Below are 27,811 nucleotides of genomic sequence, written 5' to 3' on the forward strand. Positions count from 1 at the left end.
GTCAGTACATGTCATTGAGATCCACTAGTCAGTACATGTCATTGAGATCCAGTAGTCAGTACATGTCCTTGAGATCCAGTAGTCAGTACATGTCATTGAGACCTACTGGACAGTACATGTCATTGAGATCCACTGGTCAGTACATGTCATTGAGATCCAGTAGTCAGTACATGTCATTGAGATCCACTAGTCAGTACATGTCATTGAGACCTACTGGACAGTACATGTCATTGAGATCCAGTAGTCAGTACATGTCATTGAGATCCACTAGTCAGTACATGTCATTGAAATCCACTAGTCAGTACATGTCATTGAGATCAACTAGTCAGTACATGTCATTGAGATCCAGTAGTCAGTACATATCATTGAGACCTACTGGACAGTACATGTCATTGAGATCCACTAGTCAGTACATATCATTGAGACCTACTGGTCAATATATGTCTCTGAGATCCACTAGTCAGTACATGTCATTGAGATCCAGTAGTCAGTACATGTCATTGAGACCTACTGGACAGTACATGTCATTGAGATCCAGTAGTCAGTACATGTTATTGAGATCCACTTGTCAGTACATGTCATTGAGATCCAGTAGTCAGTACATGTCATTGAGATCCAGTAGTCAGTACATGTCCTTGAGATCCAGTAGTCAGTACATGTCATTGAGACCTACTGGACAGTACATGTCATTGAGATCCACTGGTCAGTACATGTCATTGAGATCCAGTAGTCAGTACATGTCATTGAGATCCACTAGTCAGTACATGTCATTGAGAACTACTGGACAGTACATGTCATTGAGATCCAGTAGTCAGTACATGTCATTGAGATCCACTAGTCAGTACATGTCATTGAAATCCACTAGTCAGTACATGTCATTGAGATCAACTAGTCAGTACATGTCATTGAGATCCAGTAGTCAGTACATATCATTGAGACCTACTGGACAGTACATGTCATTGAGATCCACTAGTCAGTACATATCATTGAGATCCACTAGTCAGTACATGTCATTATGACCTACTGGTTAGTACATGTCTCTGAGATCCACTGGTCAGTAATCTTCAGGCTCAGCAGTGCCATCCTATTGCCTACATATAGGACTGCTCAGTACTAGGTGTATACTATGCTATTAACAGTATTCCTAAATGTACAAGTTTTCAGATATTTTTCTAATTTGTCTGTGCCTAGTACAAATGAGCTTAAGTGATGCATTTTTGTGATTGATGTTTTAGTTATATAAATTTTGCTACATTATATCGAATTACTGGCAATACATTAATAATTTTTATTGCAATTTTATATTTCCCATGCATTCATTTGATTGTAATATACTGAATCATTTCCCCTTTATTATTTTGATTGTAATATATTGAATCATTTCCCCTTTCATAATTTTGATTGTAATATTGAATTATTTCCCCTTCATTCTTTTGATTGTAATATATTTCATTATTTCCCCTTCATTATTTAAGTGTAATATTGAATTATGTCCCCTTCATTATTTTGATTGTAATATATTGAATTATTTTCTCTTCATTATTTTGATTGCACTATTGAATTATGTCCCCTTCGTTATTTTGATTGTAATATTCTCATTATTCCCACTATGAAAACAAAGTCATATGGACAGCATTCTTTTGCATACCAGCAATGTGGAATGAATTGCCCACTGAACTTAGACACAAAGACACAGTGATCCCATTCAAGAGTGCTCTCAAAACAAAGTCATATGGACAGCGTTCTTTTGCATACCAGCAATGTGGAATGAATTGCCCACTGAACTTAGACACAAAGACACAGTGATCCCATTCAAGAGTGCTCTCAAAACTCATTTCGACTGCAAGAACAAACTTAAAGACCTAATAATGTTTCCTACCTTAAATATTCTCAGCATGTTTTTTTTTTATGTTTTCTAATTTCATGGTGTTTGTTTTTGTAATCATATCATTATATGTTTTTTTTTATAGGTGTTGTCTAATGTTGTAAAGCGTTTAGAGATTCTAAAGATTAGGCGCTATACAAAGTCCTCATTATTATTATTATTATTATTATTATTATTATTATATATTGAATTATTTCCCCTTCATAATTTTGATTGTAATATATTGAATTATTTCCCCTTCATAATTTTGTTTGTAATATTGAATTATTGTCCATACATTATTTATTTTTTCCTATTTTTTGTTTTATCACTAAATGCCTTGAATTTTATTCTTACCAGAATTTTGTGATTTACTTTTTATTACATCTTTCATGATTTTGCACTCACCTAGAATTTGTTGTGTTGTTTACAGCGCAGTAATTCTAAATTTTATAATATGCTTTCTAAATAATTGAATTCAATTTATCTCAGATTAATTGTTTATGTTCAAGGTGATGTGAAATGTTTTCTTTTTTGAAATTTCTGGCAATAATTTTGAGGACACTTTACTTATCAAATTTACTTGTTATCCATGATGTAATAGTGACTTTTAAAAGAAAATATTCAAAAATATTTTGTTAGTAAATTTTTTTTATTACCTGTGTAAAAAAATCAATTTTCCCAATTTACCTCTTTTATGCACAAAAAGTGCCATGTTGCACTGGACTTGTTTTGAAAGTAGTGAAAAAAGTACTTTGCTGCTGTGCAAGTAGTTTAGATAGAAAAAGAAATAGAAGTCATATGCTATTTATTAGATTTTCATTTTGTATAATATCTCTTAATGCTGTTATATTCTTTTTATATTGTGTTATACTTTTTATAAATTTCAGATGCTTCGTCTGACAGTGGTGTAGAGGAAGACAGAGTGTCAAGGAAGGTATGAAATGTTGATTGGTTTTATATGCAGAGTGTCAAGGAAGGTATGTAATGTTGATTGGTTTTATATGCAGTGTCAAGGAAGGTATGTAATGTTGATTGGTTTTATATGCACTGTGTCAAGGAAGGTATGTAATGTTGATTGCTTTTATATGCAGTGTCAAGGAAGATATGTAATGTTGAATGGTTTTATATGCAGTGTGTCAAGGAAGGCAAGTAATGCTGATTGGTTTTATATGCAGTGTGTCAAGGAAGGTATGTAATGTTGATTGGTTCTATATGCAGAGTGTCAAGGAAGGCATGTAATGTTGATTGGTTTTATATGCAGTGTGTCAAGGAAGGTATGTAATGTTGATTGGTTTTATATGCAGTGTGTCAAGGAAGGTATGTAATGTTGATTGGTTCTATATGCAGAGTGTCAAGGAAGGTATGTAATGTTGATTGGTTTTATATGCAGTGTCAAGGAAGGTATGTAATGTTGATTGCTTTTATATGCAGAGTGTCAAGGAAGATATGTAATGTTGATTGGTCTTATATGCAGAGTGTCGAGGAAGGTATATAATGTTGATTGGTTTTATATTATCATTTTCTCCAGGCATGTTATGTTGTTGCATTTTTTATCTAATGTTTTCATCCAGTTGTTCATCTTTGTTTTTGTCTACACAAGTTTGTGAGCCTTAAAGAGATTTAAATGAAACTTTGCCAAATTGTAACATGACTAGATGGTACACTGGTATCTCTTTTTCAGTATCAATATAACACAGTCCTTTTCAGTATCAATATAACAGTCATTTTCAGTATCAATATAACAGTCCTTTTCAGTATCAATATAACACAGTCCTTTTCAGTATCAATATAACACAGTCCTTTCCAGTATCAATATAACAGTCCTTTTCAGTATCAATATAACACAGTCCTTTTCAGTATCAATATAACACAGTCCTTTCCAGTATCAATATAACAGTCCTTTTCAGTATCAGTATAACAGTCCTTTTCAGTATCAATATAACGGTCCTTTTCAGTATCAATATAACACAGTCCTTTTCAGTATCAATATAACAGTCCTTTTCAGTATCAATATAACACAGTCCTTTTCAGTATCAATATAACAGTCCTTTTCAGTATCAATATAACACAGTCCTTTTCAGTATCAATATAACAGTCCTTTTCAGTATCAATATAACAGTCCTTTTCAGTATCAATATAACACAGTCCTTTTCAGTATCAATATAACACAGTCCTTTTCAGTATCAATATAACAGTCCTTTTCAGTATCAATATAACACAGTCCTTTTCAGTATCAATATAACACAGTCCTTTTCAGTATCAATATAACACAGTCCTTTTCAGTATCAATATAACACAGTCCTTTTCAGTATCAGTATAACAGTCCTTTTCAGTATCAATATAACAGTCCTTTTCAGTATCAATATAACACAGTCCTTTTCAGTATCAGTATAACAGTCCTTTTCAGTATCAATATAACAGTCCTTTTCAGTATCAATATAACACAGTCCTTTTCAGTATCAATATAACAGTCCTAATGGAGTCTAAACAACCTTTGTGATGTTGAAAATTTTGTGGGAATTTTATTTCTTTACCATAGTAAAATCTTACATCCCTCAGACATAAAGACATAGTCTACATTTTATATCCATGTTTTTATATTAAAAAGCAAACAAAAAAAACAAGGGCAACTTTTAAGGTCCAGTCTTTCAGAAAATGTCAACAGATACCTTGACAGAGCTGTGCACCCCCATATGATGCTTTTCAGTATTTTCGGGGATATTTTCAGTATTTCATGTCACCTTTCAGTATTCTTGACAAGTCCACACCAATAGTAATGCACAGCATTACTGACATATCTTTGTTACATCTTGTAACCAAACTGTCAATACAAACAATGATCCACACTGCAAAAAATGATGCAAAATATTTCATATTTACAATATTTGAAACATATAACAGTTGAAAATAATTTATTAATGATCATTAGCATTGAGCTTAGTGTTGAAGGTTACAGCAAAGCAGTGTCAAGTTCAGTACTACATGTATGCTAGAATGAGGATTATTGACTTGTCTTTTTCATAAACACTTTTCAACAATTGTGAACTGCTTTCTCCTATTATCATTACTGCCATCTGTCGAAAGTGTGAAGGCTGTATCCTCTTAGACAAGATCCTTTCCCAAAGTCTTCTGCCTGTGTTCATTCAGCATTCTGCCTGTGTTCATTCAACATTCTGCCAGTATTCATTCAGCATTCTGCCTGTGTTCATTCATCATTCTTCCTGTGTTCATTCAGCATTCTGCCTGTATTCATTCATCATTCTGCCTGTGTTCGTTCAACATTCTGCCAGTATTCATTCAGCATTCTGCCAGTATTCATTCAGCATTCTGCCAGTATTCATTCAACATTCTGCCAGTATTCATTCAGCATTCTGCCTGTGTTCATTCAGCATTCTGCCTGTCTTCATTCAACATTCTGCCTGTGTTCATTCAGCATTCTGCCTGTCTTCATTCAACATTCTGCCTGTGTTCATTCAGCATTCTGCCTGTGTAGCATTCTGCCTGTGTTCATTCAGCATTCTGCCTGTGTAGCATTCTGCCTTTGTTCATTCAGCATTCTGCCTGTGTTCTTTCTGCATTCTGCCTGTGTTCATTCAGCATTTGCATTCCATTTTTATTTCATGGTAGAAGTACCTGTTTCAGGGTCTGTGCGAGGGTCTGCATTATAGTGAGGGACTGTACTAAATAATAATAATAATAGTAATAATAATAATTATTATTATTATTATTATTATTATTATTATTATTATTATTATTATTGTTATTAATACAGATTATGATTTTAAGCTAACTCGTTTATCTCCACCACATTCTGGTTATTATTTATATTGTATAATCATGATAAACTATCTTGCATTTTAAATAGGTCAGATTACCAAAGTTCATTTCACTTGTAAAGACCTTTGATCTTTTTGATTGCATAGTCAGTTTTCTTTTCATGATGTGAATGTTGTAACATAAAATTACACAGTGACCTATATAAAACTGGTTATGCAAAATAATTGTCTTCGTAGAGAGAACTAATATGCATGTGGTGGGTGTAGAATATGCCTTTCAGTGTACTCTTTTTTTTGCCGTTGTTTTGTACCTTCTCTGTTTGTAATAGAATATTGTATTGGAACAAGAAACTAATTGTTTATTTCTGCAGTCATTGGTGGTACAATGGGATAAAACCATTGGAGTGTGAAAATGGTTGTATTAGGGTAATTGATACTTGGTGAATGTGAAAGCATAACAATGATTAAGTTTCCCTTGGTATTTAAGGTGTTGCCACTACGAGTTCTTGTGTATCATAAACTGGGGGAAAAGTTCAAGTCAGTTCCATACTGTCATAGTGAAAACAAAGCTTTCCACTGTTGTAATTTTTCCTTACATTGATTTGGACTCATTAACTCACCAGTGTCATTTGGTTGAATTCAGGTAAGCATTGTAACAAATTTTATGTGCTAGAAAATTGACTTTATTTTTATGGGTACATTTAACAAATTTGGTAAATGCACTTTATATCGTATTCTTGGCTGAGAGAAGTAATATGTCAGTAGAACTCTTCTGTGCTGAAGACAAGGTTGGAAATATTTTTCTTTAACTTCTGACTCAAAAGATAAAGGTAAGAATTATAAGAAATCAATATCTGTAAAACCACCTTTCCTTTACAAGACGACTCTATTTTATCAGCCTTCATGGACAGGTCCTGACTATGGATTGATGATACATGCCTGGAGGACTGTCTGTCCACTTGTCTGTCAGGCATCAACACTCAAGGTTAGGATTGGTGTTTGGATCATTTTCTCTACACTTGCATGTAAAAATAAATGACTTGGTATGAAATGGATTCCTGAGGAGTAACTAGAGCCACCAGTAAATGCTAGGTTACTTTGACCTAGATTTTATGGTTTACAATTGGGCCATACCACCATTGGTCACTACTCACGCTGAACTATTTTGATATCACTACTCCTACTAAACTACTTTGTTATCACTACTCCTACTAAACTATATTGTTATCACTACTCCTACTAAAGTACTTTGTATCACTACTCTTACTATATTTGTATCACTACTCTTACTATATTTGTATCACTACTCCTACTTAATTACTTTATATCACTACTCCTACTAAACTACATTGTTATCACTACTCCTACTAATCTACTTTATCACTACTACTAAACTACTTTGTATCACTACTACTAAACTACTTTGTATCACTACTCCTACTAAACTACTTTGTATCACTATTACTATATTTGTATCACTACTCCTACTTAACTACTTTATATCACTACTCCTACTAAACTACTTTGTATCACTACTCCTACTAAACTACTTTGTATCACTACTCCTACTAAACTACTTTGTATCACTGTTCCTACTAAACTACTTTGTATCACTACTCCTACTAAACTACTTTGTATCACTGTTCCTACTAAACTACTTTGTATCACTACTCCTACTAAACTACTTTGTATCACTACTCCTACTAAACTACTTTGTATCACTGCTCCTACTAAACTACTTCCTATCACTAGTCCTACTAAATTACTTTCTATCACTGCTCCTACTAAACTACTTTGTATCACTACTCTTACCAAACTACTTTGTTATCACTACTAAACTACTTTGTATCACTGTTCCTACTAAACTACTTTGTCTCACTACTCCTACTAAACTACTTTGTTGTCACTACTCCTACTAAACTACTTTATATCACTGCTCCTACTAAACTACTTTGTATCACTGCTCCTACTAAACTACTCTGAGAATTGCCATGAAACTTTACATGTACATTCATTCCATGGTCAGGTTAGTCCTAAACAAACTTGGTGTTGCCCAGACATCCAAGATGGCCAGCAAAGTGGCCATTTAACAATTAATTTTGATCACTGTTCCATCTGAATGGAAGCTCATATCAAAATGAGATTTTCACCAGAAGTCTTCTTGTTATGTCTTGTTCATCCTAATTAAAGATGCGAAAATTTAAGGAAAGTTTTGCTGGGTACCCATCGATCCTTATGATCAGTTACCCAGATACCTGATAAAGGGAAATTGTATTAAATATGAACCTGAACTGCTTTGTTGTAGTTTCACATATGCTGACCCCTAAGAGAGAGATTTCACACATACCGACCCCTATGAGAGGTATTTCACACATGCCCACCCCTGAGAGAAATATTTCACACATGCCGACCCCTAATAGAGGTATTTCACACATGTCGACCCTTAAGAGAGCTATTTCACACATGCTGACCCCTATGGGAGGTATTACACACATGCCGACTCCTAAGAGAGATATTTCACACATGCAGACCACTAAGAGAGGTATTTCACACATGCCGACCCCTAAGAGAGCTATTTCACACATACCGGCTCCTAAGAGAGGTATTTCACACATGCCGACCCCTAAGAGAGGTTTTTCACACATGCCAACCCCTAAGAGAGGTATTTCACACATGCCAACCCCTAAGAGAGGTATTTCACACATGCCAACCCCTAAGAGAGGTATATGTTTAATTAATACTAATGTAAGTGGCATAAAAGTGTAATCTTGTCAAAGGGAGAGCAATCTGCATATCAGATGCCATAATTACAGAAAACTGTATGAAAAACTTTGTACATTTATTATTGCTACTTAACCTGCATCTGCAGTTAAAATTTGTCACAGACTGGCTAAATACTTGGGGTTTAGTAGTTAATACAAGAGTATAGAAACAAAAGAAATTGATAAATTATTTATGCATAACACTCACTTTAACTAGTCTAAATGCCTACCGTAACTTTCATGAATAGTTGTCATTTCCACAAATGATGACTGTTGTATTATATCACTGTCAAAACTCTTATTTAAAATTTTTAAAAGTGCTATTGATTTTTTCTTTTCTGGATGCAGCATGTTTTTAAGTTTAACAAATTACCTCTCCTCATTTTTCCGTTATATAATATCCATCAGTCACATCGATCAAGCCCATTTATTATGATATCTGGTGCCATTTATTTTCAATTTAGACTGGTCCACTAAGTATGTGGTATTAGATAGAATCTTTGACATGTGGTTTCACATTCGAGAAACCCATCTGTTGTCTTGGAACTGTTGCATGTAAATACTATAAATAGAAAATAAGGAAAGTTACTATAAATAGAAAATAAGGAAAGTTACTATAAATAGAAAATAAGGAAAGTAGACCGAGATGCAACAATGAATATAGTGGCTTGTATCGTTGTTTCCACTTTAATGATCAGTCATATATGTACTATACATTAATACAAAAATAAATTGTAAATGGGTTTAGTATGTCATTTTCCATTGGCCAGTGAGAGGGCAGTATTCCATTCAGCGAGTTGCACTTGCATATTAAGTGGGCGTGATGATGGCAATGTCGAGCAGTAGCATGGGAAAATGGGCTGGCACTCATTCTGTATGGTACGATAGTAAGCCAAACTTTGGACAGGCATACAAAGTTGAATGCCTGAGCTTAGCATTGGTACCATATTTATTATGCTGCATAAAATCTAGCTTGAAATATCAGCATTGATTCTTAAATAGGTCATGTGAGAAAGGAGAGAAGTGTCCTCCCTTATGCTATTATATAGTACATGTATGACAAGTAAACTGTAAGCAAAGATGCAAGCCCCTGAGATCTTGAATAAATGTGCACATGACACAAATTTCAAACTGTAATTGTTATTCTGAGTCTCAATCTGAACTTGGAAACATTGTTTTAAGTTTATTACCCAGTTGTCCACATAATTACCCAGTTGTCCAGTTTATTACCCAGTTGTCCATTTTATAACCCAGTTGTCCATTTTATTACCCAGTTGTCCATTTCATTACCCGGGTTATTATCATTGGGTGAGTACCCAAGAACCCAGGTACCCATTGGCATGTTTAGTCCCAATTGAAAATGGTGCTAATCTGACATCCATTATGGCTGCCATCTTGAAAGTCTTGTTATAGCTGCTGTTTCTAAATGGAAACTGATATCAGCATGCTGCTTACACAAAATGATGTCATATCTAGTTGGTCCTTAATGAAAATGGTGCCACTGAGATATCCAAAATATCTGACAGTGGCCATCCTGAAAATCTTCTTCTGAATGGATGGTCATTTCAACATGGGACTGTACTGAAAACCTTCTAATGATGTCTTGTTGGTCCTAAATTTCAACATGGGTCTGTACTGAAAACCTTCTAATGATGTCTCGTTGGTCCTAAATTTCAGCATGGGTCTGTACTGAAAAGCTTCTAATGATGTCTCATTGGTCCTAAATTTCAACATGGGTCTGTACTGAAAAGCTTGTAATGATGTCTCGTTGGTCCTAAATTTCAGCATGGGTCTGTACTGAAAAACTTATAATGATGTCTCATTGGTCATAAATTTCAACATGGGTCTGTACTGAAAAGCTTGTAATGATGTCTCGTTGGTCCTAAATTTCAGCATGGGTCTGTACTGAAAAACTTCTAATGATGTCTCGTTGGTCCTAAATTTCAACATGGGTCTGTACTGAAAAGCTTCTAATGGTGTCTCGTTGGTCCTAAATTTCAACATGGGTCTGTACTGAAAAGCTTCTAATTATGTCTCGTTGGTCCTAAATTTCAACATGGGTCTGTACTGAAAACCTTTCTAATGATGACTCGTTGGTCCTAAATGAGAATGGTGCTGATCTGACTTGCATTATGGCCACCATGGCAGCTGTCTTTAATGTCTTGTTATTACCACTACACCTTAGTGGAAAGTTTTATTGGCATGAGGTTTCTAGCAAAGAACACTTCATGATATCAGTTTGGTTCTAAATTAAAATGGTATCGATCTGATCCCCCATATGGCCACCATAGTGGCCACTTTGAAAATCTTTTTATTGGTATAACTCTATGTTGAATGAAGAAATCAAAATGGAATTTATACCAATGGACTTCTTATGATATTTAGTTGGTCGTAAATGAAAATGGTGCTACTCTTATATCCAGTATGGTGACCACGACAACCACCGTAAAAATCGTGTTAATGCTAATCCTTAGGAATTTCCATTCACATACATTTTTCACCAGAAGGCTTCTAGTGATGTTTACTAAATTTGAACATAGGGCCAATCTTTCATACAATATGGCTGCCATAATGGTGCTAATTTGAAAATTACTCAGAAATATCAGGCATGGTTTCAGTACTTAGCATTTAAAAAGAAGATATGATCTTATCTGAAATTCTTAGAGGCAGTAGAACATAAGTCTCTTCAAGGGACTCTTGTTTTTCTTGGGTGGAAGAGGGGTTCTCTGTTTAGTTGGAACGTTATATGAAGGCAGTAGTAGTTGTTGCAGGGTTTGGGTGGAAGAGGGGTCTCTGTTTAGTTGGAACATTATATGAAGGCAGTAGTGGTTGTTGCAGAGTTTGGGTGGAAGGGGGGTCTCTGTTTAGTTGGAACATTATATTAAGGCAGTAGTAGTTGTTGCAGGGTTTGGGTGGAAAGGGGGTCTCTGTTTAGTTGGAACGTTATATGAAGGCAGTAGTAGTTGTTGCAGGGTTTGGGTGGAAGGGGGGTCTCTGTTTAGTTGGAACATTATATGAAGGCAGTAGTGGTTGTTGCAGAGTTTGGGTGGAAGGGGGTCTCTGTTTAGTTGGAACATTATATGAAGGCAGTAGTAGTTGTTGCAGGGTTTGGGTGGAAAGGGTGTCTATGTTTAGTTGGAACATTATATGAAGGCAGTAGTAGTTGTTGCAGGGTTTGGGTGGAAGGGAGGTCTCTCTGTTGGAACATTATATGAAGGCAGTAGTAGTTGTTGCAGGGTTTGGGTGGAAGGGAGGTCTCTCTGTTGGAACATTATATGAAGGCAGTGTAGTTGCAGGGTTTGGGTGGAAGGGGGTTCTCTGTTTAGTTGGAACATTATATGAAGGCAGTAGTAGTTGTTACAGGGTTTGGGTGGAAAGGGTGTCTCTGTTTAGTTGGAACATTATATGAAGGCAGTAGTAGTTGTTGCAGGGTTTGGGTGGAAGGGAGGTCTCTCTGTTGGAACATTATATGAAGGCAGTAGTAGTTGTTGCAGGGTTTGGGTGGAAGGGAGGTCTCTCTGTTGGAACATCATATGAAGGCAGTGTAGTTGCAGGGTTTGGGTGGAAGGGGGGTCTCTGTTTAGTTGGAACATTATATGAAGGCAGTAGTAGTTGTTGCAGGGTTTGGGTGGAAGTGGGGTCTCTCTGTTGGAACATTATATGAAGACAGTAGTAGTTGTTGCAGGGTTTGGGTGGAAGGGGGGTCTCTGTTTAGTTGGAACATTATATGAAGGCAGTAGTGGTTGTTGCAGAGTTTGGGTGGAATGGGGGTCTCTGTTTAGTTGGAGCATTATATGATGGCAGTAGTAGTTGTTGCAGGGTTTGGGTGGAAGGGGGAGGGTATCTCTGTTTAGTTGGAACATTATATGAAGGCAGTGGTAGTTGTTGCAGGGTTTGGGTGGAAGGGGGGGTCTCTCTGTTGGAACATTATATGAAGGCAGTAGTAGTTGTTGCAGGGTTTGGGCGGAAGGGAGGTCTCTCTTTTGGAACATTATATGAAGGCAGTAGTAGTAGTTGCATGGTTTGGGTGGAAAGGGGGTCTCTGTTTAGTTGGAACATTATATGAAGGCAGTAGTAGTTGTTGCAGGGTTTGGGTGGAAGGGAGGTCTCTCTGTTTGAACATTATATGAAGGCAGTGTAGTTGCAGGGTTTGGGTGGAAGGGGGGTCTCTGTTTAGTTGGAACATTATATGAAGTCAGTAGTAGTTGTTGCAGGGTTTGGGTGGAAGATGGGGGGTCTCTCAGTTGGAACATTATATGAAGGCAGTGGTAGTTGTTGTAGGGTTTGGGTGGAAGGGTGGGGTCTCTCTGTTTAATTGGAACATTATATGAAGGCAGTAGTAGTTGTTGCAGGGTTTGGGTGGAAGAGAGGTCTCTCTGTTGGAACATTATATGAAGGCAGTGTAGTTGCAGGGTTTGGGTGGAAGGGGGGTCTCTGTTTAGTTGGAACATTGTATGAAGTCAGTAGTAGTTGTTGCAGGGTTTGGGTGGAAGTGGGGTCTCTCTTTTGGAACATTATATGAAGTCAGTAGTAGTAGTTGCAGGGTTTGGGTGGAAGGGGGGTCTCTCTGTTGGAACATTATATGAAGGCAGTAGTAGTAGTTGCAGGGTTTGGGTGGAAGGGGGGTCTCTGTTTAGTTGGAACATTATATGAAGGCAGTAGTAGTTGTTGCAGGGTTTGGGTGGAAGGGAGGTCTCTCTGTTGGAACATTATATGAAGGCAGTGTAGTTGCAGGGTTTGGGTGGAAGGGGGGTCTCTGTTTAGTTGGAACATTATATGAAGTCAGTAGTAGTTGTTGCAGGGTTTGGGTAGAAGGGGGGTCTCTGTTTAGTTGGAACATTATATGAAGGCAGTAGTAGTTGTTGCAGGGTTTGGGTGGAAGGGAGGTCTCTCTGTTGGAACATTATATGAAGGCAGTAGTAGTAGTTGCAGGGTTTGGGTGGAAGGGGGGTCTCTCTGTTTAGTTGTTACATTATATGAAGGCAGTAGTAGTTGTTGCAGGGTTTGGGTGGAAGTGGGGTCTCTCTTTTAGAACATTATATGAAGGCAGTAGTAGTAGTTGCAGGGTTTGGGTGGAAGGGGGGTCTCTGTTTAGTTGGAACATTATATGAAGGCAGTAGTAGTTGTTGCGGGGTTTGGGTGGAAGGGAGGTCTCTCTGTTGGAACATTATATGAAGGCAGTAGTAGTAGTTGCAGGGTTTGGGTGGAAGGGGGGGTCTCTCTGTTTAGTTGTTACATTATATGAAGGCAGTAGTAGTTGTTGCAGGGTTTGGGTGGAAGTGGGGTCTCTCTTTTGGAACATTATATGAAGGCAGTAGTAGTAGTTGCAGGGTTTGGGTGGAAGGGAGGTCTCTCTTTTGGAACATTATATGAAGGCAGTAGTAGTTGTTGCAGGGTTTGGGTGGAAGGGAGGTCTCTCTTTTGGAACATTATATGAAGGCAGTAGTAGTAGTTGCAGGGTTTGGGTGGAAGGGGGGTCTCTGTTTAGTTGGAACATTATATGAAGGCAGTAGTAGTTGTTGCAGGGTTTGGGTGGAAGGGAGGTCTCTCTTTTGGAACATTATATGAAGGCAGTAGTAGTAGTTGCAAGGTTTGGGTGGAAAGGGTGTCTCTGTTTAGTTGGAACATTATATGAAGGCAGTAGTAGTTGTTGCAGGGTTTGGGTGGAAGGGAGGTCTCTCTTTTGGAACATTATATGAAGGCAGTAGTAGTTGTTGCAGGGTTTGGGTGGGGGGGTCTCTCAGTTGGAACATTATATGAAGGCAGTGGTAGTTGTTGCAGGGTTTAAAGACACATCAACACAATACTAGCAATCTGGTGCCAATTAACAATAAGGTTGTAAATGTCAAGAATTTAAAATAATAAAAAAATTTGGAAGATATAGAATTCTCAGAAAACATAAACATAAAGTAGTAAATGATAAAAGTTGAAAGATGATAAAATTATGTTAAAGGCATATAAAATACAAAATTTAGGTAAAACATGCAAAACCCTTGAACCATAGGCTAATTTTTTTATATAAACTACATTCCCTTGAAAAGGCCAAGATTTTCTCTGGTGGTTCATCACGATGATCATTATTTTTCATAGATTTCAAATCAAAACACTTGTGTTGCAAAGAGTTGAAGTTAAAACCCTAAACATGACTCTCAGTATGCAGACCTCATCTCTGCGAGGTTCTTATTGAGGGAAGCCACTCTCCAGTGGTGAATTGATGTTGTCTGGTAGTTTTCATTCCACTTATTTTACCTTGAAGATCCTGATTTATACAAAGTTTAAAGTCAATATACTCTGGAATCTTCCATTTTGGAAAAAGTGACTGCAGGGTAGCTTTGTCTGATTCATCTGCCCTTTCATTACTCTTAATATCAGTGTGACTGGCAACCAACACTACATAATATTTTTACATTCAGATTGTATGAACAAATCGAGTTTTTGTTGCCATTTTTGGAATTGAATGGATTGTCAAATTTCAGGCAGAATAGGTTGTACACTTCATGCAGTTCTGTGTGCATTACATACAATCAAAATTGGTCAGATGTCCTGAATTTAAGCAGTCCAGTGGTCAGATGTCCTGAATTTAAGCAGTCCAGTGGTCAGATGTCCTGAATTTAAGCAGTCCAGTGGTCAGATGTCCAGAGTTTAAGCTATTCAGTGTTTAGGAGGTCCAGAGTTTAAGAGGGCCAAAGATTGAGATATGCTAGGTTTTTTGATGAAGTTTTATAGGTTTTACTTGATTTTTCAACAAATGATAGGCCATACATGGCAGCCAATATATCAAGGCCATACATTGCAGCCAGTATATCAAGGCCATACATGGCAGCCTATATATCAAGACCATACATGGCAGCCACTATATCAAGGCCATACATGGCAGCCTATATATCAAGGCCATACATTGCAGGCAATATATCAAGGCCATACATTGCAGCCAATATATCAAGGCCATACATGGCAGCCTTTATATCAAGGCCATTCTTGGCAGCCTTATATCAAGGGTATACTTGGCAACCTTATATCAGGTGGAGGAACAACCCGAAGAAAACCAAGGAAGAACCACCGAAACTACAGGCATTAATTTTCTTGTACATTGGCTGAGAGAGAGAGAGAGAGAGAGAGAGAGAGACAGACAGACAGACAGACAGACTCTGTGTGTGTGTGTGTGTATTTGTGTGCATGCCAAAATTCATACAAGCTGTTAATATTTAAAAAGATTTGATGGCTTACTGTACAGAAGTTTTACATTATACCATAGTGTTCACTTTATCTAATGCTTGTGAACCTTATCAAGTGATTTGAATATTTTATAAGTTAAACAAAACCTTCAATACAGACATTCTTCAACTTTTTTTCGCAAATATTTTGTATGAATTGGCACCCATTTAAAACCTTTAGCTGTGCCAAAAAAGCTCTGCTATGGAGTGCTTCACTCTGGTCTGTACAGTTTGTAAATGAATGCCTTGTAGATAGGACAATATTATGTACCTGAAAAACAAAGATCTGTATTAATTGGTTTTTCAATCAATAGCCATCAAATTACTGTGGTTGTTATGCTCAAGACCGGTGGTGTTGGGGGGGGGGTACCAAGTTGGAGATGCCATTGTTATATTTGTAGTTGTGCAAGTAAACTGCAATTGAAAACTCTCTCAGTGCCTGGTTGAAATGTAAACCATTCAGCATGAAATAATTTCATTCTCAACAGTCCAAGCATACTTAATGAATGTATCTCAATAATCCAAGCATACTTAATGAATATATCTCAATAATCCAAGCATACATAATGAATATATCTCAATAATCCAAGCATACATAATGAATATATCTCAATAATCCAAGCATACATAATGAATATATCTCAATAATCCAAGCATACATAATGAATATATCTCAGTAATCCAAGCACACATAATGTAAATATCATGTAGATAGAGAAAAAGGTGTATTTGGAATTTAAAAACGCTGGTGGGTGATTGGGAAGGTGGATATTGCTAATGGGCTGCCAAGACCCTAATGTTGATTCAATGGCCTAACTGCCTGCAGGGTCCACCAGATGCCATCCATTGCTAAAAATTTAGGCAGGGCATTCACTGGCAAGGATCCATTTAAACCTGCCATTGATAATATTAATATCCATTGAGTAAAATGTACAGCAGTGTTATATAGCTTTATCATTTGAAATATATAGCACAGTATACAGCAGTGTTATATAGCATTACCATTTGAAATATATATAGCACAATATACAGCAGTGTTATATAGCTTCACCATTTGACATATATAGCACAATATACAGCAGTGTTATATAGCTTTACCTTTTGAAATATATAGCACAATATACAGCAGTGTTATATAGCTTTACCATTTGAAATATATAGCACAATATACAGCAGTGTTATGTAACTTTACTGTTTGAAATATATAGCACAATATACAGCAGTGTTATATAGCTTTACCGTTTGAAATATATAGCACAATATACAGCAGTGTTACATAGCTTCACCATTTGAAATATATCGCACAAAAATACAGCAGTGTTATATAGCTTCACCATTTGAAATATATAGCACAATATACAGCAGTGTTATATAGCTTTACCATTTGAAATATATATAATGCAAAATACAGAAAGGGGCCCCAGGTTGCCTAGTGATCTAAAACACTTGCCTTTATGGATTACTGCTATCTTATCTCTGGATTTATAGTCTCAGGCCCAGCAAATGTGGGTGTAGGAGAAAGCTTGCCAGTAGCTTCTCATGGGTCACTGGTTCTTCCTGGGATTTCCTGGGTTATTCCTCTACCTGTTATACAGGCCACTATGTGTAGAGCCTATCATTCACAGAAAAAAGGCATTAAACCCATAACACCAGCAACAACACAGCAACAAAATACAGCAGTGCTATATACAGGTAGCTTTCCTATTAGAAATAAAGAGCATGTTTCTATTACAAAATCATCTCACCTGTAGATTATTGTATGTGCCATTTTAGTGACATTTGATTGGTTCCCAGTCAACTTGCTAAGAGAAATAAATAAACAATTAATGCAATTTTAACGAACGTTTATGCCTTCTTTCCAATATAGTTGAACTGAGATTGCTAGAATGATAAATACAAATAAGTGTGCTGTCTCTTTATTTTGCAAGATACAGCATTTTAACTAAGATGTGTGTTGTTTGGATAGGGTCTTCATTGCTATACACATGGAATTTGAAGATGTGAAATGGCAGTATTCCAATTTCAAGCATATCAAATTTAGAACTACTGGCATATTTAAAGATGTGAAATGACAGTATTCCAATATCAAAGCACTACTGGCAGATTTAAAGATGTGAAATGACAGTATTCCAATATCAAAGCACTACTGGCAGATTTAAAGATGTGAAATGACAGTATTCCAATATCAAAGCACTACTGGCAGATTTAAAGATGTGAAATGACAGTATTCCAATATCAAAGCACTACTGGCAGATCTAAAGATGTGAAATGACAGTATTCCACTTTCAAGCATATCAAATTTAGCACTAATGGCATATTTAAAGATGTGAAATGACAGTATTCCCATTTCAAAGATATCAAATTTAGAAATCACTACTGGCATATTTAAAGATGTGAAATGACAGTATTCCCATTTCAAAGATATCAAATTTAGAAATCACTACTGGCATATTTAAAGATGTGAAATGACAGTATTCCCATTTCAAAGATATCAAATTTAGAAATCACTACTGGCAGATTTAAAGATGTGAAATGACAGTATTCCCATTTCAAAGATATCAAATTTAGAAATCACTACTGGCAGATTTAAAGATGTGAAATGACAGTATTCAATTTTAAAGATATCAAATTTAGAAATCACTACTGGCAGATTTAAAGATGTGAAATGACAGTATTCCAGTTTCAAAGATATCAAATTTAGAAATCACTACTGGCAGATTTAAAGATGTGAAATGACAGTATTCCAGTTTCAAAGATATCAAATTTAGAAATCACTACTGGCAGATTTAAAGATGTGAAATGACAGTATTCCAGTTTCAAAGATATCAAATTTAGAAATCACTACTGGCAGATTTAAAGATGTGAAATGACAGTATTCCAATTTCAAGCATATCAAATTTAGAAAGCACTACTGGCAGATTTAAAGGTGCTGTCTTGAATGTACATCTTGCACACATAGAAAATGGAAAAATAGAATAATGCAGAAAGAATGTGCAGAATATACTAAAATAAAATACATGCAGAATATAATAATAGAAAATAAATACAGAATACACTAATAGAAAATAAATACAGAATACACTAATAGAAAATACAGAATACACTAATAGAAAATACATACAGAATAACTAATAGAAAATACATACAGAGTACACTAATAGAAAATAAATACAGAATACACTAATAGAAAATAAATACAGAATAACTAATAGAAAATACATGCACAGAATTATGGTGGTAATCCTTTTGGCTTGAAATTTGATACCTACATTCATCCCCTGGTCCTAAATGAAGATCATGGTGCAAAGACATCTTGTAAATCTTGTTGCAGTTTCTCCTAAATGGATGGTGATATCAAAATAAGGCTTTTATTCCAGACTAAATGATTTAAATATTTTATCCACCAGATTGAGGTAAAGGAAATCCCATGACCTTTTCATAAATTTCATGTAAAATCATCACTCTGAATGTAATTAAGAAAATTTCTGCATAATTTTTGCAAAATTATCATTTTGTACAATTCTGCATGTTTAATATTTAATTTTGTAATTTCATTTGCATAAATTGTTTAACTCCATCAAATTCTGAAATGTTAAACTTTTGCAATTAAAAAATTTGACCATGAAAGTTATGACAATGAAACAATGTGAAGCTTTTTCCCATATACATTATTTACAAAAACAAGTTTTGTTCATTTTTTTAAACAAAATATACTTTCAGAGTTTTGAAGAAAATAAGAAGAAATATGGCACTGATACCAAAAATGAAAATTACAAGCCTGGTGGTGGAAATGTAAGAATTTTTAGTTCCAAGGTTGAGGTGAAAAATGTTGAGTCAAAAATAGACACCAAACCACCAAAGACATCATCCCCAAAGAAAGAACCTGCAACACCAGGTGATTAAAGTTTTACTTTATTTAACATTCCAATCTGTTTCAGCTGGCACCTGCTTATGAGGACTTCTTGTTTATGCACCTGCATATGAGGACTTCCTGTTTATGCACCTGCATATGAGGACTTCTGTTTATAGAGACTGAGATTTCATTGAAATGTATTTATGTTTCGCATAGCCCAAAAAGAACAAGCTAACACATTTTGATGTTAATAGCATAGCCTGGAAATGTACAGTAATACCTGTCTTGAGAGACCACCCCTTCTGCCAACAACCCAATACAGTAAAACCTTTCCTGAGAGACCATTCCTTCTGCCAACAATCTATTACAGTTAAACCTGTCTTGAGGGATCAGCCATTATGCCAAAAGACAGTGGTTCCAAAAGACAGGTAGTCTGTCATAACAGGTCTGTGCAAAAGGGCCATTTTTAAAGGTCAAAATTCTAATGCATGTTGGAAGGAAAAATGCCCATAATTACTGCACTTATATTTTTTTCTTTATTCTTAGTTATTCTTTAAATGATGTTCCAATAACCATAGTAGGTTGTACACTGAAGCATACAGGCAGGCAATAGGGGCAATTTTTTGCCTAGGAGGGAGGGCACAAATTATTGATTTCCTTATTTAGTGCTAGAGTGTGTTGGACTATTGGCACTACACTGCAGTTTGTAACAAGTACATACATGCAAGTCTGGTTTGTGGTCCTGGGCATAAAACTTAACCTCGCGAATCTTTTGTGTGTGTGTGTGTGTGTGTGTGTGTGTTGGTTCATTACTGTCTGGAATCCACCCTGTAAATTCCACCTGCAGATTCTACTGGACAGTTACAAAAAATTAGATAAAGGTATGTGGTGTTTATATCGGGTCATTTATAGCAATGTTAAAATATATTTTCCAGGAAATCATCATTGATGGTTGAATTAGGCATGTTTTTGCTCATGCCATTGCACTTATATAGTAAAATCAATCTGAGCATGATGGGTGTGGTTGTCAGTGACGAATGGTCACTCATAAAAGAGGTCACTCAAATCAGGTTTTCACGGTAGGTTATATAAAATATATAAAAAAGGAAACCAGCTAAACCATGAGCAACTAGCATTCAAAATTAATGGCTGCTCACCGGCTGACAGATAATTTTCTGTTTGGTTTGACAAGTACTTGAGTAAAGCTCAGAATGTTACAAACGTGCAGAAAGCAACTCTGGGAGACCTGTAGATATCCTGAAAGACAAAATTTTTTTTTTAAAGGTTAAACATATGATTGGAGACCACAGTCTTGACAAATTTTCATCCAGTGTTTGTTTCATAATTCCTGACAACTAGCCAGTTATAACAACGATCAATGGGTCATTTTTATATTTGATAATATTTTAACTTTTAAATCGCATACACAATAAATACAGAAAGCTGACCTGAAGCTTTCATCCTCACCTCACGTTAAGGACTTATCGGCAGACATCTATTTTCTACTGACTGTCAACATTACCAACAGGAATAGTGTAGACTGATATTAAGACAAGAACAATGATAGGAATTAGTGATATTAAGACAAGAACAATGATAGGAATTAGGAATGAATCGATTCACTCATTATATATATATATATATATATATATATATATATATATATATATATATATCCATGACTCTGTCTGTTACAACCAGTTTTGTGTTTGTTACATTGGTAAAGGTGTCATAATTCCAGATACGATGCCATTGTTCCTCAGACCTGTGGTTCTTTATATATGTTGCATCAGTAAATTGTGAGACATGGGTATCATTAGTCCAGTAGTAATATCACAGTCCATCCGACTGCCTGTTTTTGTATACTCTATATCAGTGTACTATGAGACATGGGTGTCATTATACCAGCAGTGATGTCACTGCCTGACAAACATGGGAGTCATTATACCAGCAGTGATGTGACTGTCATCTTGAACCCAATGATTTTAGTTTTGAAAGTTTTTTAGGTCACACGTATGGAGACTTCATCCTTTGATGGTTCGTAAATGCGAAATTCTCAGAGATTTCAGCCATTCCAGAATTTGTTAAATTATGATTTTTTTGTGAAAATTTCACATCTTGAATTATATGGACAAATTTGCAAATATCAAAATTTTCTATTATTAAATTTTGAACAGGATTTTTTTTTTGTCACAAAGTCACTTAAAACCAGAATGATCGTCTGGTACCTAGAATGTAGCATCTGAATGTGCCAAACAGTATACAGTATACATTACAAGAAACCAGTCACATTGTACATCACAAGAAACCAGTCACAGTATGTACATTACAAGAAACCAGTCATAGTATATACATTACAAGAAACCAGTCAGATTATATACATTACAAGAAATCAGTCAGAGTATATACATTACAAGAAACCAGTCACAGTATACATTACAAGAAACCAGAGTATATACATTACAAGAAACCAGTCAGATTATATACATTACAAGAAACCAGTCACAGTATATACATTACAAGAAACCAGTCACAGTATACATTACAAGAAACCAGCCACAGTATATACAATACAAGAAACCAGTCAGAGTATAGACATTACAAGAAATCAGTCACAGCATATACTTTACAAGAAACCAGTCACAGTATAGACATTACAAGAAACCATTCACAGTATATACATTACAAGAAACCAGTCACATTATATACATTACAAGAAACCAGTCACATATATACATTACAAGAAACCAGTCACGGTATAGACATTACAAGAAACCAGTCAGAGTATATACATTACAAGAAGCCAGTCACAGTATATACATTACAAGAAACCAGTCACAGTATATGCATTACAAGAAACCAGTTGCAGTATAGACATTACAAGAAACCAGTCACAGTATACAAGAAAACAGTCACATATATACATTACAAGAAACCAGTCACAGTATATACATTACAAGAAACCAGTCACAGTATATACATTGCAATAAATGAGTCACAGATCATAGATGAAGACAGAAGAAACAGATCATTATGGTTATTGTTTTAGCCAATATATTTCAGAATTTCATAGTTCTGGAATCAGAGGAATAGATTTACCATTTAGTTTCCTTTGACCTACATTGTTGTTTCTGACCGTGTATATGTATTTAATATACGGTTTTAAGAAGATGCAATATGATTGTATATTTTTGTTCCTTTTAATAAACCTGTCATCTGTTCTGAATGGACTGTCTTGATTCTTGCACAGATGATGATGTAATATTGTCTTGACCTTTCTTGAGAAATACAAGTCATTTAAAAGTGGCATATATGAAGAGTGGTCACCAAGTCATGGCAGAAGTGACATATTGTTCCACAGAACACCTTATAATATTGTTGCTTTATCTTTTCAGAGAGCTCTAAATCACCTACTCCAACACCTAATTATAAAACTGTGCAATCCAAAGTTGGGTCAATGAATAACTTAAAGCATTCTCCAGGAGGTGGCAATGTAAGTAATACCTTCATGAATGGATACAATTATGTAAGCAATACCTTAATGAATGGATACAATTATGTAAGTAATACCTTAATGAATGGATACAATTATATAAGTAATACCTTAATGAATGGATACAATTATGTAAGTAATACCTTCATGAATGGATACAATTATGTAAGTAATACCTTCATGAATGGATACAATTATGTAAGTAATACCTTCATGAATGGATACAATTATGTAAGTAATACCTTCATGAATGGATACAATTATGTAAGTAATACCTTAATGAATGGATACAATTATGTAAGTAATGCTTTCATGAATGGATACAATTATGTAAGTAATACCTTCATGAATGGATACAATTATGTAAGTAATACCTTCATGAATGGATACAATTATGTAAGTAATACCTTCATGAATGGATACAATTATGTAAGTAATACTTTCATGAATGGATACAATTATGTAAGTAATACCTTCATGAATGGATACAATTATATAAGTAATACCTTCATGAATGGATACAATTATGTAAGTAATACCTTAATGAATGGATACAATTATGTAAGTAATGCTTTCATGAATGGATACAATTATGTAAGTAATACCTTCATGAATGGATACAATTATGTAAGTAATACCTTCATGAATGGATACAATTATGTAAGTAATACTTTCATGAATGGATACAATTATATAAGTAATACCTTCATGAATGGATACAATTATGTAAGTAATACCTTCATGAATGGATACAATTATGTAAGTAATACCTTCATGAATGGATACAATTATGTAAGTAATACTTTCATGAATGGATACAATTATGTAAGTAATACTTTCATGAATGGATACAATTATGTAAGTAATACCTTCATGAATGGATACAATTATGTAAGTAATACTTTCATGAATGGATACAATTATGTAAGTAATACCTTCATGAATGGATACAATTATGTAAGTAATACCTTAATGAATGGATACAATTATGTAAGTAATACTTTCATGAATGGATACAATTATGTAAGTAATACTTTCATGAATGGATACAATTATGTAAGTAATACCTTAATGAATGGATACAATTATGTAAGTAATACCTTAATGAATGGATACAATTATGTAAGTAATACCTTCATGAATGGATACAATTATGTAAGTAATACCTTCATGAATGAATACAATTATGTAAGTAATACCTTCATGAATGGATACAATTATGTAAGTAATACCTTAATGGATGGATACAATTATGTAAGTAATACCTTAATGAATGGATACAATTATGTAAGTAATACCTTAATGAATGGATACAATTATGTAAGTAATACTTTCATGGGTGGATACATTTACATAAGTTATACCTTCATGAGTGGATACAATTATATAAGTAATACCTTCATGAATGGATACAGTTACATAAGCAATACCTTAATGAATGGATACAGTTATGTAAGTACTACTTTCATGAGTGGATACAATTTTTACATAAGTAATAATTTCATAAATGGATACAATTTTTTATGTAATATAATGAGTTTATACAATAATATCTTAATAAGTGAATACAATTATGTAAGTAATGCCTTCATGGTTGGATACAATTATATAAGTAATACCTTATGAGTGGATACATTTACATAAGTTATACCATCATGAGTGGATACAATTATATAAGTTATATCTTCATGAGTGGATACAATTATATAAGTTATACCTTCATGAGTGGATACAATTATATCAGTTATACCTTCATGAGTGGATATAATTAAGTAATACCTTCATGAGTGGAAACAATTATGTAAGTAATACCTTAACAAGTAGATACATTGGAGAACAATTGAACAGATGTAGCTAATGCTTGCATGAAGTCTCTATTTTCTGTGGAATATTTCTGAATCTTAAGAATTTTTATCTGACAAGGATATTAAGGAAAATATCAAACATGTATAGCTGTCCTGACTATAAGTTTGTCCTTACATATAGTGTGCATAATATTTTCTAGGGGTGAAACGTTTCGTTGATGCATCAATACTTTTGCAGAACTATACACATTTCGATACAAAAGATGGAAAATCGATACAAAACGATACTTACTGTATGCATGTTGTCATTACATTGACTTGTTTCTTCTGACCGTCGACTGTTTGGTTGCTGTCATTAGTGATCTTGGATCTTGTTTGCTTTCCATTCTTATTTTTGGATCTTGGCAAATTCTCCCCTTCACACCATATTTTGAATCAGACTGATCCACAATTATGTTCTCAATTTATGAGACTCCTCCCTATTTTGCAAAACTATAATTTTATCTTGTGAAATCAGGCAATCTCAAGATTCTGGTTCATATATAAAATGTATGAGAATTGTTTAAGGTCACCAATAAACCAATCATTGTTTATTTTCAATTTAAGGTAGACCAATCATTGTTAAATTACAATTTAATGTAGACCAATCATTGTTAATTTACAATTTTGAGGTTGACCAATCATTGTTAATTTACTATTTAAGGTTGACCAATCATTGTTTATTTACAATTTAAGGTTGACCAGTCATTGTGTATTTTCAATTTAAGGTTGACCAGTCATTGTTAATTTACAATTTCAGGTAGACCAATCATTGTTAATTTACTATTTAAGGTTGACCAGTCATTGTTTATTTTCAATTTAAGGTTGACCAATCATTGTTAATTTACAATTTGAGGTTGAACAATCATTGTTAATTTACAATTTAAGGTTGACCTATCATTTTTATTTTCAATTTAAGGTTGACCAATCAAAGCTTATTTTCAATTTAAGGTTGATCAGTCATTGTTAATTTGCAATTTAAGGTAGAAACATTAAAACGTTAAACTCCATCAAGAAAAATTTCTTTGCTTTTTGTGCTTAGACATGGATAAGAATGTATTCATACACATTCAAATGTAACTATGGAGTTGGACAGTCTCTTAGCCTTAGTGGATGTTTTTGTCTCTTGATTTACAAAATATTTGCATTAGTATTTTTCATTACACCTGTTGAATGTTTTGCAGGTGAAAATAGCCAGTACCAAGTTGAACTTTTCAAATGTCACCAGTAAGGTTGGTTCCAAAGACAACTTGACACACAGGCCTGGAGGAGGAGAGAAAAAGGTAAAATCAGACTTATTTCCAGTAGGAGATTCTGTGCCATACCATATCATCATAATTGTTATTATTATTGCTAGTCTCATAGAACTAGACCTCTGATGTGGCTATGTGATATCTCCACTATAATGATTTCATATGGCTCTGATATCTCCACTATACTGATCTCATGTGGCTACTTGATATCTCCACTATACTGATCACATGTGGCTCTGTTATATCTCCATTATACTGATCTCATGTGGCTGTATGATGTCTCTGCTGTACAGATCTCTTGTGGCTCTGTGATATCTCAACTAGACTGATCTCATGTGGCTACGTGATATCTCCACTATACTGATCTCATATGGCTATGTGATATCTCCACTATACTGATCTCATGTGGATACTTGATATCTCCACTATACTGATCTCATGTGGCTCTGATATCTTTACAATACTGATCTCATGTGGCTACTTGATATCTCCACTATACAGATCTCATATGGCTGTATGATGTCTCTGCTATACAGATCTCTTGTGGCTCTTTGATGCCTCCTCTATACAGATCTCTCATGTGGCTATGTGATGTGTCCACTGTACAGATTTCTCATGTGGCTGCATATTTCCACTATACAGATTTCATGTGGCTGTATGATGTCTCTGCTATGCAGATCTCTTGTGGCTCTTTGATGTATCCACTATACAGATCTCTCACATGGCTATGTGATGTCTCCACTGTACAGATTTCTCATGTGGCTGCATGATATTTCCACTATACAGATCTCGTGGCTGTATGATGTCTCCGCTATACAGATCTCATGTGGCTCTTTGATGTATCCACTATACAGATCTCTCATGTGGCTATGTGATGTCTCCACTGTACAGATTTCTCATGTGACTCATTGATATCTTGAATATAGAAGGGTCTTTTTAAAAAAGCAAGTTTTCTTTGTCATGCCAGAACAAAGCTTTCTGAAAATGTTAAATAAAGACTTGTTTGAAGGGATGAGGTGATGTAATACAAAATCGTGATGATGAGATACTTTGCATAACCATGGACAGTTTCATTTTAATTCAGACAAGTCTCTGCAATGGCATATGTTTACAAAGTGATGTCAGTTGACATTCTTTTAAGCTTGCTGTAGATCTTTGACTTAAATTATTGCAGAAAGCATGTCAGTATATTTTTTGAGACAGTGTGATGTGTCTTAGGAGCTTGAGATAGTGTCTTTGGATCTTGAGATAATAATAATATAATAATAATAATAATAATAATAATGCTTTTTTATAAGATATGTTTTTGGAGCTTGAGATAGTGACATATTGGTGTGTCTTTGGAGCTTGAGATAGTGACACAAGTCTTTGGAGCTTGAGATAGTGACATACTGGTGTGTCTTTGGAGCTTGAGATAGTGACACAAGTCTTTGGAGCTTGAGATAGTGACATAATGGTGTGTCTTTGGAGCTTGAGATAGTGACATAAGTCTTTGGAGCTTGAGATAGTGACACAAGTCTTTGGAGCTTGAGATAGTGACATACTGGTGTGTCTTTGGAGATTGAGATAGAGGGATATGTCTGTATCTTGAGATATTGAAAAATGTAATTGGGGCTTTACTTCTACAGAGTTTGATCAAAGTACTTTCTGTTGGAAGTAGTGATCAATTTTACCTGATTCTCATATGGCAGAGATTTCATGCAAGAGGTCTGGTTAAATGAGACTAATACAAACATTGCATTTCTTTGT

At 34.9% G+C, this 27,811-nt stretch overlaps 1 protein-coding gene across 1 annotated transcript in view; it reads left to right on the forward strand.

Moving 5' to 3' along the window:
* LOC149791149 (uncharacterized) overlaps window positions 1–27,811 on the forward strand; it is a 206,793-nt gene that overhangs the window by 83,240 nt on the left and 95,742 nt on the right. The window contains exons 5-8 of the mRNA XM_089971310.1: window positions 2,755–2,801; window positions 19,340–19,514; window positions 22,868–22,965; window positions 25,994–26,092. Coding sequence (XP_089827436.1) covers window positions 2,755–2,801; window positions 19,340–19,514; window positions 22,868–22,965; window positions 25,994–26,092 — 419 coding nt within the window. The remainder of the gene's footprint in view (window positions 1–2,754; window positions 2,802–19,339; window positions 19,515–22,867; window positions 22,966–25,993; window positions 26,093–27,811) is intronic.

This window comes from Sinohyriopsis cumingii, chromosome 9, assembly GCF_028554795.1.
Source record: "Sinohyriopsis cumingii isolate HCF-2022 chromosome 9, ASM2855479v2, whole genome shotgun sequence".
In the NCBI taxonomy this organism is placed as follows: Eukaryota; Metazoa; Mollusca; class Bivalvia; order Unionida; family Unionidae; genus Sinohyriopsis; species Sinohyriopsis cumingii.